Raw genomic sequence first — 15,530 nt, forward strand, 5'->3', positions numbered from 1 at the left:
ACATACATAGTTTGTATCTAAGGTAGTTTTATAGAGGAGGGTGTGGTTCAAACGTTTAACATAAAGCAAGTTGTCTAAAATGTGTTATTTTTTCATATACGAAAATAACCATACTTAGAAATTTCTAAAATCCAATGTATACCTAAGGATTTCGACGTAGAGATCAACAATTTAGACTTAATCTAGCAATTATAAGATACTCGATCCATTCTAATATAAATATTGGTTATTATAACTATGCACATAGATTGCAAAATTGTTAATAATGTTTGTGATCGACTATTAATTTTTCGTTGTATGAAATGCCGAAAATACTCAAGTAGCTAGATAATATAAAGCTAATGTTGGACAAAATATTTATTAATAGTCAAGTTGTTTGGTGTGATCGACCATTAGAAGTTAGTACAAAAGTTGTAGAATAGTAGTCTATGTTTAACCTAGTTGCCTTTCCCTTGCCAATATGTCAAAATTTGAATAGGTTTATAAATGAAAATTGATTCAGGAGGTTACACTTCCCGTGAGTTTGCTAAAGTTTAGTATAAGATGCTTTGGAGTTTGCCTTCCCTATAAGTTATTCACATGTTAACATCACCATAAATTGGAAATGACATAACCCTCCCTTTTTGATGAAATCCTGGCATGTGCTTTTATTTTAGCAAGCAATAGACCGCCAAGAAGTATATCATGATCTCTCTATTGTCCCCCTAAAAAAAAAAGGTTGCATTGCTTCAATCTATAATGAAATGTACAAGCAAAACAAAATTATTACGGCACCAAACACATCTAAAGTCAAACCAAGTTTACGTCGCTTGTAATTTCGTCGTGTTTAATGATAAATTACAAATTTAGAGTTATTCGCGATAAGGGTGACAATGTGAAAGTAATTTGGGGAAAAGGGTTATATATTAGGGTTATATGAGATAATATGAAAAAAAAGGTTGCATTATTGCTTCACTCTATAATGAAATGTACAAGCAAAACAAAATTATTACATTTATTAACAAATATAGTATTGTTTCTATAACACGGTAATGAAAACACAAACAAGGAAAACCCTCCTTTATAATATTGTACAACTTATAATAAACGGTCTGGTTATTTAGACCGATTTATCTATTTGAATAAAGATGATAGAAATAGAAATACTCACTATATCTAGGAGAAAAACGCTTACAGAATGAGCCGTGTTCATTATACAAATGGGTCACGAGGGGGTAACGGAAGAGTTTTGAAAGAAGTGAAGCCTCCATCCACAACAAGATTATGACCCGTCACATACTTAGCATCATCAGAAGCCAAATACAAAGCTGCCTTTGCTACATCAATTTCTTCACATGTAGCTCCTTTTAATTCCCCTAGTCCACCAATAAGTTCCATAATTTGTTGTACTGTTTTCTTAGGATAGATATTTTTAAAATTTTGTAGCACCACAGGAGTTGCAACAGAATGTGGTGATATACAATTAATTCTCACCCCATATTGGCATAACTCACTAGCTAAGGACTTTACTATTCCTAGTACTGAAAACTTGGATATGGTATATGGGTGTGCGCCAATCCCACCCGTCGTCGCACATACGCTTGCGGTACACAGGATCGAGCCCGACCCCATCGGTTTCATGACTCGGGCTGCATGCTTGACCCCTATAACCGCGCCTCGAACATTGACACGTATGACTTGATCAAATAGGTCCATGTCAAGATTAGTTATGCTAGGTGGGTAGTATGAGCCTATTATGCCAGCATTGTTGTACATGATGTCGAGTTTTCCGTAGTGGGCCATCACAGTATCAACTGCTTGGGCTACTTGGTCCTCAACACCAACATCACATTGGATGTAATCTGCTTTTGGGCCTAAATCTTGGGCCACTTCTGGACCCAACTTAGCATTAATGTCAGCTATCAAGACATGGGCTCCTTGTTTAACGAACTCTTGGGCTGTAGCTTTACCCAGTCCACTTGCACCACCTGTTATTAGAGCGATCTTACCTTCAAGCCTGTAATTTGTAACAAGGGGGAGGTTCATTAGGAGCATTCTTTCTAGGAAGTATTACTTAACGAACGAGAGTTTGTCTTGTAAGAAATCGTCTACTTTAAAATTAAAATTAGGTAATGGTAAGCCCGATATTAAAAAGAGAATTACTCCAATAGTGAGTAGGTTAATTTCTTTCAGTGACTAATTTAATTAATTTAATTACTAAATTTACTTTTATATTTAAATTAGACCGTCATTTTTAATAATTTTTGAACGGTTTAAGGTTACCATCTTACTTTGTTTATACTTTGAAGGGTTCATCTATTCGATTTGTGATGCAAAGAAATATAAGGATGAAAATAACCTACATTTTCTTTTCATAGCATAACAAAAAAGAAGGCAATTAGGTCGCCTTTCTAACTAGATAGCTTTGATGGGATAAAATTGTCTCCAAAAATATTCGTAACTTAGCAACTAAAATATTCAGTGACCAACATTTGAAACCCAACTAGTTATTAGGTCCGGGCTCGAGGTAAGAAAAATTTACATTTATTAATATATACTTTATGATGATAACACTAAATACAACTTACCCTAGTGGTTAAAACATTAGTATATGTACTTGAGGTCTAGGGATCAAACCCTTTATTATGCAATTTCTTAAGCCTTTTAATATATTTGTATAGATTAACGGACCAATTAACTTCTTTATAACCATATTTTAAAGAATGTAGTAAATGGACTTTATGTCATTAGGTGTTTCAATCAATTCTAAAGCAACAAGTAGAGAATTTTGTGCTATCGGCAAATATAATCGCCATGACGAAGGTTCCAGTGGGGAGAAATCTATTTCTCGTGCAAAAATAAATACGAGCATGGGTCAAAAAACAAGCTTTGCTATGGTTCAAGCTTTTGGGTAGGGAAATCAACGGGTCGGACTTGAACCGGATTATGTCTCTGACTCTGAAATCCGACTTAAAATCCTAACATTCGACTCCGACTTCGATCTGTCTTAAAATCCTAACATTCAACTCCGACTCTGATCCGACTTTTTTTTAGCCCCATTTTTTAAATAGAAAAATCTTCTATAATATAAATAATCTTATAATTACTATTTTTTGAATAATAAGATGGAAATCATATATAGTACAAATAATCTTAACATTACTATTATTTTTAACAAAAATATCTTCAATGGAAAAATCATTAATAACACAAATACACAATTGCCTTTAAGTACTAGTCAGATTATACATGCATAATTCATTAATATAAATATACAAAAGGATTAATTGCCTTAAGTCGGAGTCAGATTCGGATGTTGGATTTTTTTATGGGATCTGACTCTGACCCTTTTCCTACTCGGAGTTGCATTTTTTAAACGAATCAGATTCAATTTATTTTTTACCCAAATTGACTCGAATTTTTCCCTTCAGATCGAAATGAACTAGGGATCGGATCCGAACTGGATTGTCATTCCTATTTTTGAGTGAGATCATACATGGACCAGATGAGTTTTTTGAGGTAAGTCTCAATATTCTTGCAGAGTTGAAGGAAATTATGTGGGAAGGATTAATGATGCTGAATGTTTTAATCATAATAAGTAATGCTGTAAAACATAACAAAATAAAATTATTTATAGTAGTTTGAACACCAACTAATCCTTCATATTTCCTCTATTCCAATTTACTTGCTACATATATATAGATTTTTACATCTCCTAATACACGACTCTAACAATTAATATCTTTAGTTATTAATAAGAAAAATTTATAAAAATTTAATATTTTCAAAGTATCACATAACTATATTTAATCTTATATATTAATCATAAATTCATAATATATGGTTAAAAAAGAGTATATAAATGTGTTACACTGCGATGTTGCAAGTAAATTGAAACGAATAAAGTATCGCTGCGACTGATTTCTCCATTATGTAATTGATAACCATCCTATTTTAATATAATATAATATCATATTTGTGTAAAAAGATAGGCCATTATCTATTCACAGATAAAAAGTAGAAAAAATCTTATCCTTCTTTGATTACCATGTCTGGATAATTTTATTAAAGTAATAATGCGATATCAAGATGCATTAGATAATGGAGTATGATATTTAGTTGGAGAAAAAAAAAGGTTTTAGTAATTCAAGTCAATTATTTAGGCGTGGCTTTGTTTAGTGAGATAATTGTATGATTAGGCTTTGATTAATATATTGGACAGATGAAAATGTGGGCAAGGTGGAAAGGAACAGAATGATTATAAAACAGGGAAAATTGCAATTTTGTCAATCATTTAGTTGTCCTAGGACCTAAAAGAGATTATCGTCCTTGCGCCTGGCCCATAAAACAATGTGTGGGGGGCATGAACTTATTGGATTTTAACATATAATAATATGAACATATTGACATTAATGTCAAGTTAGGCGTTAGGTCTCGTTATTCTGGATTGAGAGAAACTAAATTGAACTTAACTGAATTGGGAGAAAGTCCAATACGAGAGAGTGTTTGAACCGAATGGATATGAATTGAACTGAAGTGCGAGAAATTGAATTGAACTGAAAATATATCCAAAAGAAGAAGACATTATTGTCTAAACAAATTACTCGAGAAATATTTAGGTGATCTTAAGGGTTGTCAAAGATAGTTTCACGGACATGGAAGAATTTGATATTGAATACAATATATTAGAGAGAGGAATTATAGTAAAAAAATCACATTTATGAATGTTAACTTCTCTTTATCCTAATTTCAAACACATTTTCTTTCTGTCGTAGGAGAGTTGTTAATCCTTAAAATCACTCTACCATTATGTGAGGGATTTAATGCTAATAATTCATTATGTGAGGGATTTAATGCTAATAATTCGGGAAGTATGTGTTCTGTATTGACTTAGAGAAAATTAATGGTAGAGTACTAAATATAAGACGAAAGGGCACGAGGTGTGAACGTGATTTTATAAAGGTGATTTCCATCCCCGGGGTTTGAAGCTTTTGTATTCTCTTTAGGAATTGTTTTTATAATAAGTTAATCTTTGTGCGATCTTATCATTTTAAATCTACAACCTTCTGATTATCCCTGGTTGAGTTAGACTTGTATGTTTGTTTTCTTCTATTGAATTTTAACCTGTTTGTGACTTGTTTAATGAGTTACTTATAATACGTGTTACAATGTCCCTTCTTCTAAAACAGGCGAGGGTGGGGGGTGGGATGTTGTAAGACGTATCATAAGTAACCCACTAAACAAGTCCAAACAGGTTAAAACTTAATAGAAGAAAATAAGCATACAAAACTAACTCAATCAGGGATAATCAAAAGGTAAAATTAAATAGGGAAGATCGCGCTAATATTGACTTATTTAAAACAATTTTTCATTCTCTTTATTTGGAGAAAGTTTTACAAGGGAGAAAAAAAAAGTGTAAAAACATGGGAGGAGCAACAAAATAAGACATAAGTAGCGGAGTGTTACAAAAAATATGTTCGGCTTTCTTTAACATTAAATAAAGCGTGGATTATGCACTAGAGTGTATCGTGCTCATTTTTTTATACATTGAAAAGAGCCTTTTATACATGCTCCCCAAGATAAGAAGGGAACCGAAAATTAGGTTGGACAAAAAATCGGGCAAAATCAAACCTGCCATAAAATTAAAGGACAACGCGATCAAAAATTGGCGCGAGGCTTCAATGATCACCTAGACTACTACTACAAACATTTCAAATATCTAACTTAATTTTCGATTGATTTCTATATATTTAAGTTACACGTGACTATGTGACTGTGAGCCATGACATTTTTCGTTCATTGGAGTGAATTTGTTACCAATTAACAAATTATGTAGAAGTGGATTAGTTTTATAATGCGTTAAAAATACATCTAACATTGATTTTGGATAATTTGAATTGAATAATCGAATACAATTATTAGACAGTTAAAAAAACTTATAATTACTTCGCGCAGGCATCATTATTATTTCAGCGTAATTCATGGTTCAAGTTTGTAAGGAAAACTAGTTATTAGGTCTGCGTAATGTCCCGGGTAAGAAAAAATTTCATTTATTTATATAATACTTTATGACAATAACATTAAATACAACTTAGCCTGGTTAAGACTTTAGTATTATATATATTTGAGGTCTTGAGATCAAACCCTATGGCCTATACTATGCAATTTTTAAATTTTTTTTATTGACATGAAATACATGAAAGGGCTCATATAGCATAACCCTTAATATATTTGTATAGATAACTTATATGTGAGTTTGAGATGAGTTATTAGTTGTCCTATATGAAGAATTAGAGAAATTAAAATATGACCAACTTATATAACTATTAGGATAGAAATATGCAAGTTTGTATGCGGTTAAACTCTCTTCAATGTATAATGTTTTTTTCAAAGTATTAGCGAGTAATTTAGAATGGAGGAAGTATATAGATAAAGAGCGCGACGGCCCAAGACGAAATTAACAGAGGATGAAAAAATGCGTATAACATCAGGAACCTCGATCAAATAACTTACTTGTACTCTTGTAGCTGTAAAAAGGCCAATTATATACAAATTGCACAAATTTTGATGGCATATATTGATATATACCTTCCAGTAGATATAGGAGAAGTAGTGGATGAAGATCTTGCATGTTGATAGAAGACTCGTTTGATATCTCTGAAATATATATACCCAAGAAAAAGGATGAAATGAACTATCATTCAATTTAATAATTTCATGTCAAAGATATAAATGAATAATTAATACTCCAAATCATTGGTGCTAAATAAAATGAATATATTCGACATGTGAAAATTTAGTTTAAATTTGCTGGTTTACCTTCTCAGCAATTTAAGCATTTTGTAGCTTGAGCTGGGGAAGAAGAAGTGGATTGATGTAAGTGAAAAAGACTGTGCGAGGTTAGTTATTGCTTATTAGTAGTGGTGTGTTAAAACATTAATTTTCGTGTATGGATATTGGAGGTGTTTAAACTACTTATATAGTAGTGGTATCAAAATTATTTCGAGTTTTTCACAAATATTATGTATAATTTAATTTTATTTAATTTCTATAATATGAAAATAATATAAATAAAACATATTTTGAGTCTGCTTACAAATTTTTCGAATATACTTGGTTCTAAAAACTTATGATCTTTAAATAGATGCCTAATATGGGTTATAGTTTTGGTCTTTTTGGTTGAAAATTTCATGGGCCTATAAAAAAAAGTATTATAAGAGGTTGAGACTTGAGTCGTAGCTATGAGACTTAGTGCAAGGTTCCATGAACGTGATCATGAAATGGAGAATTGGAGATCAATTGGGCTGAAGAACTAGACCTTGCAAATTTAACTGGACTTATCTAATCGAGAAGTTTGTGTCATGGGCCCATGTTGTGTGGCCCTTTATTCCTCATTGAATCAGTTTCTGTTCTTGAGGAAAATGCTTGAGATTAATGGAGCCTATTAAACCTATTAAACCCTAATGTTTATTAGATGTCCAAGTTTGAGCTTGAGCTTCCTTCTAGACAAACAAAACCAAAGCAAACATCCTAGTATAGGATTATAGATGCTCAATGCGAAAAACGAGTATCATATACCCAAACATCTAATTCAAGATTTTTGCATAAATTAACATGAATCTAATAAGTTTTTAGAATTGTACCTCTTGATGCGTGAATTTCTCTTACACCACAAGCTTTCTAGTGGAGATTCGTTAGAACATCAAATGTCGTTCCTCTAGTGTTGGTCCACGAACAACCCTTAGTTCACCATGTATGCTAGTACGGAAAAGAGGAAAACCCTCTTGCTTTTTGCGGTGTATGGTAGTCGAATGGGGGGAAGGAAGAGCAAGGAGAAAATCTGAATTTTCTCTCAAGATGATGTAATGTATGTACTCACTTTCTAACCCTCATATCCCTATATAAGGTGGTTACAAAGAGGTGCTTCATGATGCTTTATTTGCCTCATAATGTCTCACACACACGTTATAATACCAAAGTAAAATAGATATTAGATTTTGATAAAGAATGTCTTATCTTAAATTAGCCTTTTTCTTTGGGCCTCAGTCTTGATTGCTTGAATATAACATATCTACCTCAGATGACAAGTTAAGTAATTAATTGCAGAATATTGAAGATGGCAGTAAGAAGAAAATGGAAGTGAGCAAGAGAAAGAGAATTGATTGTATTAATAGAGAAAGGATTATAGATAAGTCAAGACTTTCGAGAGGCTAAGATTTCTCCCAATTTACACTACAATACTCATTGAATTCTAGATACCTCTTTTTCTCTAATTCCCTTTATGTATAAACCACAAAAGATACAGTTACATACGCAAAGGGATCGAAGTTAAGGTAATTTTCTTGAGTATTCTTTACATTTGTAAGCATTAACACGAATTTTTTTTTTCTAGTTTATACAGACATGTAATTCCAAAATTAAGATTTTAGATAGTCGTCTTTGTGATTGACCACAAATTCTTAGTGCTCCTCTTTGGATCTTGAGCAGCCATTTGATGGTGTGAGTTATCTATCCTGTGTTGACCATCTATAGTTTTTATTATACATCTTTGTCCATGCTACAACTCAGTCATCTAAGCTTTTTGCGCATTTGCTCATTTGGAGCTTAATCAGAATGGAAGAGTTTCAACTTAATGAAGGCTCCTTGTTTGGGACTAAGTGAGTAATAGTACACCATGATCTTTGTTTGTTTTGAGATTTTATTAAATTATTTCATGAGTTTAACACAATCACATGTCTGAGGTGAGTTGACTACATATATAAACCTCATGGTATTCTATTCTAAAACTAATTAACAATAGATGGATTAAATGATCACTAATTTCTATGTTTATCTATGATTCATCTTATTCTCTCATGCAGATCAACAAATCTCGACCTATATCTGATTTTCTCTTAAAATGAACATAGTCGTGTTTAAAAGTCATTTTCAAATAAGCCCTAGCCAATAATATATCTCCAACACATAATATGCTACACTTTGAATATATTCAATTAACACATTTAATTGTAGAGTATCTTAACATACTAGCTCCTTAAAACGATGCACCTTAGCAGTACAATCAAATCATCTTGAGTGAAAACCTCCCATGTGCATGCCAAGTGATCCAACCATGTGTCTCACCTCTAAACCATCAGTTTCTCCGATCAACAAAGCACTTATGGGATCCTACACAAAGAAAAGACAGCACAAAAAACCAAAGAATCTCTGAATACAATGCCCAACACATAACTACACAACAAAATCTCATCAATTATTAAAACTACAATTTGACACAAAAATATGTACCCTTTACTTTCTCGTGACTACCAAACCCACTATCTAGTAAAATAAAAATCTCACATTCATGTTCTATGCGATTTACATTTACTATTCTACATGATCTATATAATGAAAATTGTGTATGCAGTCCTACAATAACCAAATAATTTCATTGTTTGTAATACCAAAACAAATATATATGTCTACTAGTATGATCAAAGTATCAAGTGTTTTAGTAGCTCATGCTATCATACTAGTTATAATGGTAACATTGAAAGAAGTGTATGCAGCTTCTGAATCACCATTTAACTTGATATCAGCTTCTCCAGCTGTTCTTCCATACCCAACCACAATGGCGCCGACACCCGGCGGCATTTCCGACTTTTTTCCGACGGCTTCGGCTCCATATGCGATGGCGTATGGTCCGGCACCGAGCTCCGGTGAGATTATTGGGAGGAGTACATCAGCTGCTAGTGCTAGTAAGCTAGGCTTGTGTTATATTGTTGCCTCATTTCATCTTCTTATTCTAGTACTATTTTTTGTGACCAATTGATTAGTATCTTTAGAGTTAATGTATTTATTACTTGAAGCAAATTTTCAACTTCAATTTGTATCTACAGAGATGTAACATTTTTCTGTCGGATCTTTTTGTTTTCATGTTTTTGAGGTCTAACTATCATATGAATGTAGTCAAAGTCGTTTAATTAACCGTAATCTCAATGTTATAGTAGGCTCAGGCTATGTTTTTTCGACTGAATTAATGAAAATTCAGTTCGGAAAAAATTATTTCAGTCCAGTTAGTTTGCTCTCACAGTTTTCATTCACTTCAGTTTAGACAAATTCGGTGCAGTTCAGTTCAAACAGGTTTAGTACGGTTCATTTCAATCTAAAAGAACAGAGAAGTAAGGTTGCAAATAAAAAAGCCCTTTTTACCAAATTGATACAGAAACAAGGTCGCATTTATAATGATATTATATTAAACTAAAGAGTACTTATTATATCAAACATTAGATTTAGATTTGGATTAGATAAGATTTTGTAAATTTAAAATATGTCATACGTGATATTGTATCACTCCCAGAGCCAAAAGTCCTAATCTTAGTAGTATTAGGACTTTTTTCTAAGTTAATAGTATTAGGACCTGTTATATTGCACTTAGCAGTTAGCACAAAGTTGGTCCGAATTTTAGTAGTATTAGGAATTTAATCGAAACATCAGTTGATGGTTTTGAAATCTATATATATTGCACTTGCACAAAGTCATAAACCAAACAACCATATATTACATTACCAAACGCAAGATTTTGAAATCCATATATATTGCAGTCGCACAAAGTCACAAACCAAACAACCATCGATTACATTACGAAAAGCAGCTCAAAGAAATTTTTATCATGGAAGTTATAAACCAAGATCATGTTGATTCTTATTCACTTCATAATTACTCAATCGATCATATCCGTGATGAAAATCTGAAAAGTTTGACAGTACGCAAGAAATTATACCTCGTTCTTAATCTAGATAACATACTTCTTCATTCAAAAGAGACCAAAGATTTAAGCTCTTTTGATCAAAATTACTTACAACGTAATGAATGTCAAAGGTGGTTAATGGAAGGAAAACTTTATAGATGGACACAGGTAATTCTACACTTTTTTGTGATTAAATTTCTCAATTTTTTTTCTTTTACCGTATATTTTATCTGGTAATTATATTTTTTTAAAATTGAAAGTCAAACTAAAAGTAATAGGTGAAATCTAATCACACCGAATTTTTTTATTTTTAAGACCTTGCAAAAGATTATATATTGTTCTTATTAACAAATCTAAATGCTTACAACTTACAGATCAAATCTGTGCCAAAATGAAGATAACCATATAAAAAAATAATAATTTTAAGCACTTGTAAAAAAGTATACTTGGATATCTATGCATATTATTTAAATTTGTTAGTCGTTCTAGAGTATTAATCAAGAAATTACATAGTATATTAACTATAATTATTTCTTAATTTACGTTTAATTTGGGTCAAAACTATAAGTTAGTATGGAGATTCAAGGATGTCGGTATTTTGTATTAGCTTATTTTTTTTAAGAAAGTCTTTGTAATTTTTTGATAATATATCTAAAATAATAACTCGTAGACGTAGTATTTTCCAACAATTGGATCATGAGCGAGGATGCAGTGCAGTGTGACATCAATATCATATTATGAGCTAGCAAGCGAATTAAAATCCTAAATTTGAAAATCTTCGACATCTTTATCAAATCAATCTTAATTTGTAGTATTGTCTTCAAATGTGCTATAGAAAATCTGTGATTACTCTTATGGCGAATTAGTCAGGCAAATAATTAGTGTATTAGTATTGTTTATAGAGCCTATATGTATTGTAAATAATGTCACTTGTCAAGTTATGATAGAAATTTATTTTACTTGTTTATATTATTATTGATAAACTAACATAAAGTTTCAATACCAGGGAAAACAATGGAACGGAAAATACTGGGTGACCAAATTAAGGCCATATGTTCAAACCTTCCTTCAAGAAGCAAACAAATTGTTCGATTTCTCGATATTCACACTAGGAGATCGGGTATATGCAAGGAAGATGCTTGACATTCTTGATCCTAAGGGGTTGTATTTTGCACATTCGCAAGTGCTTACGAGTGAAGATTGTGTGTCGCCATTGAATAAAGGACTAGATCTTGTATTATCACATGAAAGGGTTGTCTTGATAGTTGATAATACAAAAGATGTTTGGGACAATAATACTAAAAGTGTGATTGAAATTCCATCATACAACTTTTTTGAAGACATATCATCAGATACCAAATCTTTGTCGAGGCGTTGGATAGATGAAAGTGAAAAGTACGGAGAATTAGCGAGACTCTTGAGAAACTTAAAGAAGATTCATGCTGAGTTCTACCGCGAGGACAAGGAAGGACGTCGAGAGGTAAAGGATGCTATTGCTGAAGTAAAGAGACAATCGATCGGGTTTAAGTTTGATAAAAACCTCAAAGTTGAAGTTCGAATGGAGTTAGAACTATATAATTGGGGTTGTAAATAAAGATATTCGCCAAAAGTATTTTGTTGCTCTTAATTTAGTTCTAAAGTAGTTTTTACTCACCTAGGATGCAATAGTAAATCTTTAATTTAGTTTAATTATAATTTGTTTTATTGTTGAGTAATCTATCTTGGAGAAAAGATAGGTATAACATTAGTTAGTTAAGTTTTTATTTTGGTAAGTAAAATCTTGAGTACTGATAGTATTGTGTTCTTTTTAAATATTTGATATTAAATTTTTTATAATTTAATGCTATTACAGATTTTTAAAAACCTATTTCATTCTCCCATACATTTATAGAACGACATAGCTTAGTTCTTACTAGTTTCAATACTCGTGCGATGCACGGATTATTATTAATGTGTTAATATTATTGTAATTATTTTATTGGTTGTCCTTATATATCTTAATTTTATTTATACTAGTCACTAATTAACTTTGTATTTAATGTGTTCAAATAATTGTTTTTTTGATTTCTTTGAAATAAAATAAGTTTTGTTAACAATTGACATTTTTGTTCTGGTTTAAAAAAAAATTGACGTTTTTGTTATTAATGTACTCTTTCTCCACTTTTAACACTGTTAGCTAACATTTAATAAATAATTCAACTTCCTATATAATCCCTACGTTTCATTTTAATCTACACACTTTGACATTTTACCAATTTTTTTCACACTTACCAATTTTTCTACAACCGTCTTTTTAACCAAATCTATTCAAAAAAAAAAAAAAAATCTTTTTAACCAAATCAATCACTATAAAAACCTTCACTTTTTAAAATCCCCCCAAAAACAAAGCGAGCACTACCATTACCATTTTCTTCTGTCGGTTCTCTGCTTCATCGGAAGGTTAGTTTTCTGACTTTCTCTCTCCATCTTTCATTCTTTTTTCTTGATATTTGTTCATTCTTTGTTTCTGGGTAATTTAAGTATAAAGATTGAATAATTTATTTGAAGTTTTGGGATTAGAGTGAGATCATAATTGTTGTTTTAGTTCATCAAATTTGTTAAAAAAAAAGTGGGTTTTATGAGTTCTTTTATGGTTTAGTTTACCCTATCAGTTCCTCAATTTACCTGTAAGCAGTAAAAATTAGATCTTGATATTGTTACTAGAAATTCGCACTAGCAGTTTCTGAAGTATTTTGTTTTAGTTGGTATTCATTTTTTGTTTGATTGATTAATAAGTTAGAGATGGAAGATGTTTTTGTTGATTGATTAATAACTTGGAAATTGAGGATATTTTGTGTTTTGAGGGAATCTTTTGACGGAAATAAAATCCAATTTTTTTTTTGAGGTGATCATAGTTCTAATGAACAGATAGTAAGACAACTGGAGAGTGCAAAAACCCTAATTTGAAAAAAAGAAAGAAAACCTTCAATCGAAATCTGCTATTGATGTTTCAACTGGAATTCGAGAGAGACAGAGAGTGATGAAGGGAGTGCGAAGCAGAGGAGAGAGAATAAGTTCAACAATTGGTAGAAGAAATTGGGGTGAATTTGAGGTGGGTAATCAATGTCATCGTCGTCGAAGAAATTTAGGTTTTGGGTTTGATTTTTAGGGTTTAAGAGAGATTGAAAGTCTAAAGGTTGATTGGGAGATAGGTGATTGTGGATTGGAAGTCTGGAAGATGAGTAATCATATTGAAAAAATCGCAAATAATTCACTACATAATTAGGTATAATAAGATCAATAAGTTATAATGATTGTGTTAAAGTTGGTATTTGTAGTTTTGGAATGGCTAAATACGAAATATAAGCTATATCAACAAGAGGACGGGATGGATTGAGAATAATAGACATCAAATTCCTATAAGAACACATCTAATAAAGTTATAATCATTGTTAAAGATAATCAGAAGTAAAGTTATTAATTCGTAAATTTTTTTAGTTAGAATTAGATAGGTACATATAGGTGTTAGTATTTCGAATAGTACTAATATGACAATAACATATACTACATATTAAAATAAGTACAAGCTATAGTTTCTCCATGAAGTCATTGTTCTTTATTTATGGAGTCAACGGCGGAATTGTAGAGACGATAAAATATCAAGTGAAAACGAACTATTCTATATGTTTATATTCTTTACTTTGGTATTACATTGTTGCAATATCAAGTGAATAGTAATAATGTGACAAACTGACAATAACGTAAAAATAAGATAGTTAAGTTATGCATTCTTATTCCTAATTCTCTCTCTATCCTCCTTCACAGGAAAGAGCACGAAGAAGAAAGAAGGAAGGATGATTGAGGTAGTGTTGAACGACAGATTGGGGAAGAAAGTACGCGTAAAGTGCAATGAAGATGACACCATTGGCGACCTGAAGAAGCTTGTTGCTGCTCAAACTGGTACTCGCTCTGATAAGATTCGAATTCAAAAGTGGTATAACATTTACAAGGATCACATCACTCTTCGAGACTACGAGATTCACGATGGCATGGGCCTCGAACTGTACTACAACTGAGTAAGTTGCACGCCTCGTTTTCGCTTTGTCTTTGATTACTACCACTGTTGTTTTTCTATAAACTTTGATTAGTAGAATTACGCGGCTATAGATAGGTAATAGTAATTGCGGAATTTCCGTTTGAAACTATGGATTTTCTGTTTTTAATTTGTGATTGATGAATTATGATCTAGAAATTTGAATTGGTTTTTGGATGAACGAACGAAGGCCGTGAATTTTATTTGTTAGTTAAATTGATTGCTGAAGTACATGGTTGTGGATTTGTTAGTTTTGTGAATCATTGAAATTGAATAGGAATAAGAAAATGCCAAAAGATCTTAAAACTTAATCCTGTCTCTATCTCAAATTCGGGTGCTTGTGACGAAGAACCGAGAATTCATGTTTTTGACGAAGACATGCTTCATGAATTGCGGTTCAAACCTTGGGGGTTAATTTATTGGTTTGTTAATAATGGAACTGTATAGGAATCTCTCCTGAATCATCTTCTAAAGTCTTAACGGTTTCTCCACCTCGAATTCGGGTGTTTTTGTGACGAAGATTTGAGATACTGAGTTTCTGACAAAGACGTGAAGCTGCTCCGGCCTCTTTCTGTGCTCTTCCTTGAATTGTAGAATCTTTCCATAATCGCAGAACTCACAGAAGTTTTTTTTTTTTTTTTTTTTTTTTGGTATTTTCACCCGGTTCACCCTTCGGGTTACATCCGGATCGAGGCCAAGTTCGGGGTGGTTAGGTTCCATTCCTCTCCCAAGGGTGTTGCGGGGATT

At 31.9% G+C, this 15,530-nt stretch overlaps 3 protein-coding genes across 3 annotated transcripts; 2 read left to right on the plus strand and 1 right to left on the minus strand.

Annotated features, from left to right (window-relative positions):
- Nucleotides 1–969: 969 nt before the first annotated feature.
- LOC104897731 (tropinone reductase-like 1) lies at nucleotides 970–7,057 on the minus strand. Its single transcript, XM_010684675.3, has 3 exons — nucleotides 6,799–7,057; nucleotides 6,568–6,636; nucleotides 970–1,996 (listed from the first exon to the last, which is right to left on the minus strand). Exons 1-3 carry the CDS (start codon nucleotides 6,816–6,818, stop codon nucleotides 1,192–1,194), a joined length of 894 nt encoding a protein of 297 aa, XP_010682977.1. The 5' UTR covers nucleotides 6,819–7,057; the 3' UTR covers nucleotides 970–1,191.
- A 3,458-nt stretch (nucleotides 7,058–10,515) lies between these two features.
- Nucleotides 10,516–12,576, plus strand: LOC104898049 (RNA polymerase II C-terminal domain phosphatase-like 5). Its single transcript, XM_010685056.4, has 2 exons — nucleotides 10,516–10,879; nucleotides 11,718–12,576. Exons 1-2 carry the CDS (start codon nucleotides 10,634–10,636, stop codon nucleotides 12,303–12,305), a joined length of 834 nt encoding a protein of 277 aa, XP_010683358.3. The 5' UTR covers nucleotides 10,516–10,633; the 3' UTR covers nucleotides 12,306–12,576.
- A 438-nt stretch (nucleotides 12,577–13,014) lies between these two features.
- LOC125498197 (ubiquitin-like protein 5) lies at nucleotides 13,015–14,964 on the plus strand. The gene is made up of 2 exons (XM_048645878.1): nucleotides 13,015–13,150; nucleotides 14,516–14,964. The coding sequence occupies exon 2, from the start codon at nucleotides 14,545–14,547 to the stop codon at nucleotides 14,764–14,766; it is 222 nt and encodes a 73-aa protein (XP_048501835.1). The 5' UTR covers nucleotides 13,015–13,150; nucleotides 14,516–14,544; the 3' UTR covers nucleotides 14,767–14,964.
- The last annotated feature ends 566 nt before the right edge of the window (nucleotides 14,965–15,530 follow it).

The sequence above is a fragment of the Beta vulgaris genome, chromosome 6, assembly GCF_026745355.1.
Source record: "Beta vulgaris subsp. vulgaris cultivar EL10 chromosome 6, EL10.2, whole genome shotgun sequence".
Classification (NCBI taxonomy): Eukaryota; Viridiplantae; Streptophyta; class Magnoliopsida; order Caryophyllales; family Amaranthaceae; genus Beta; species Beta vulgaris.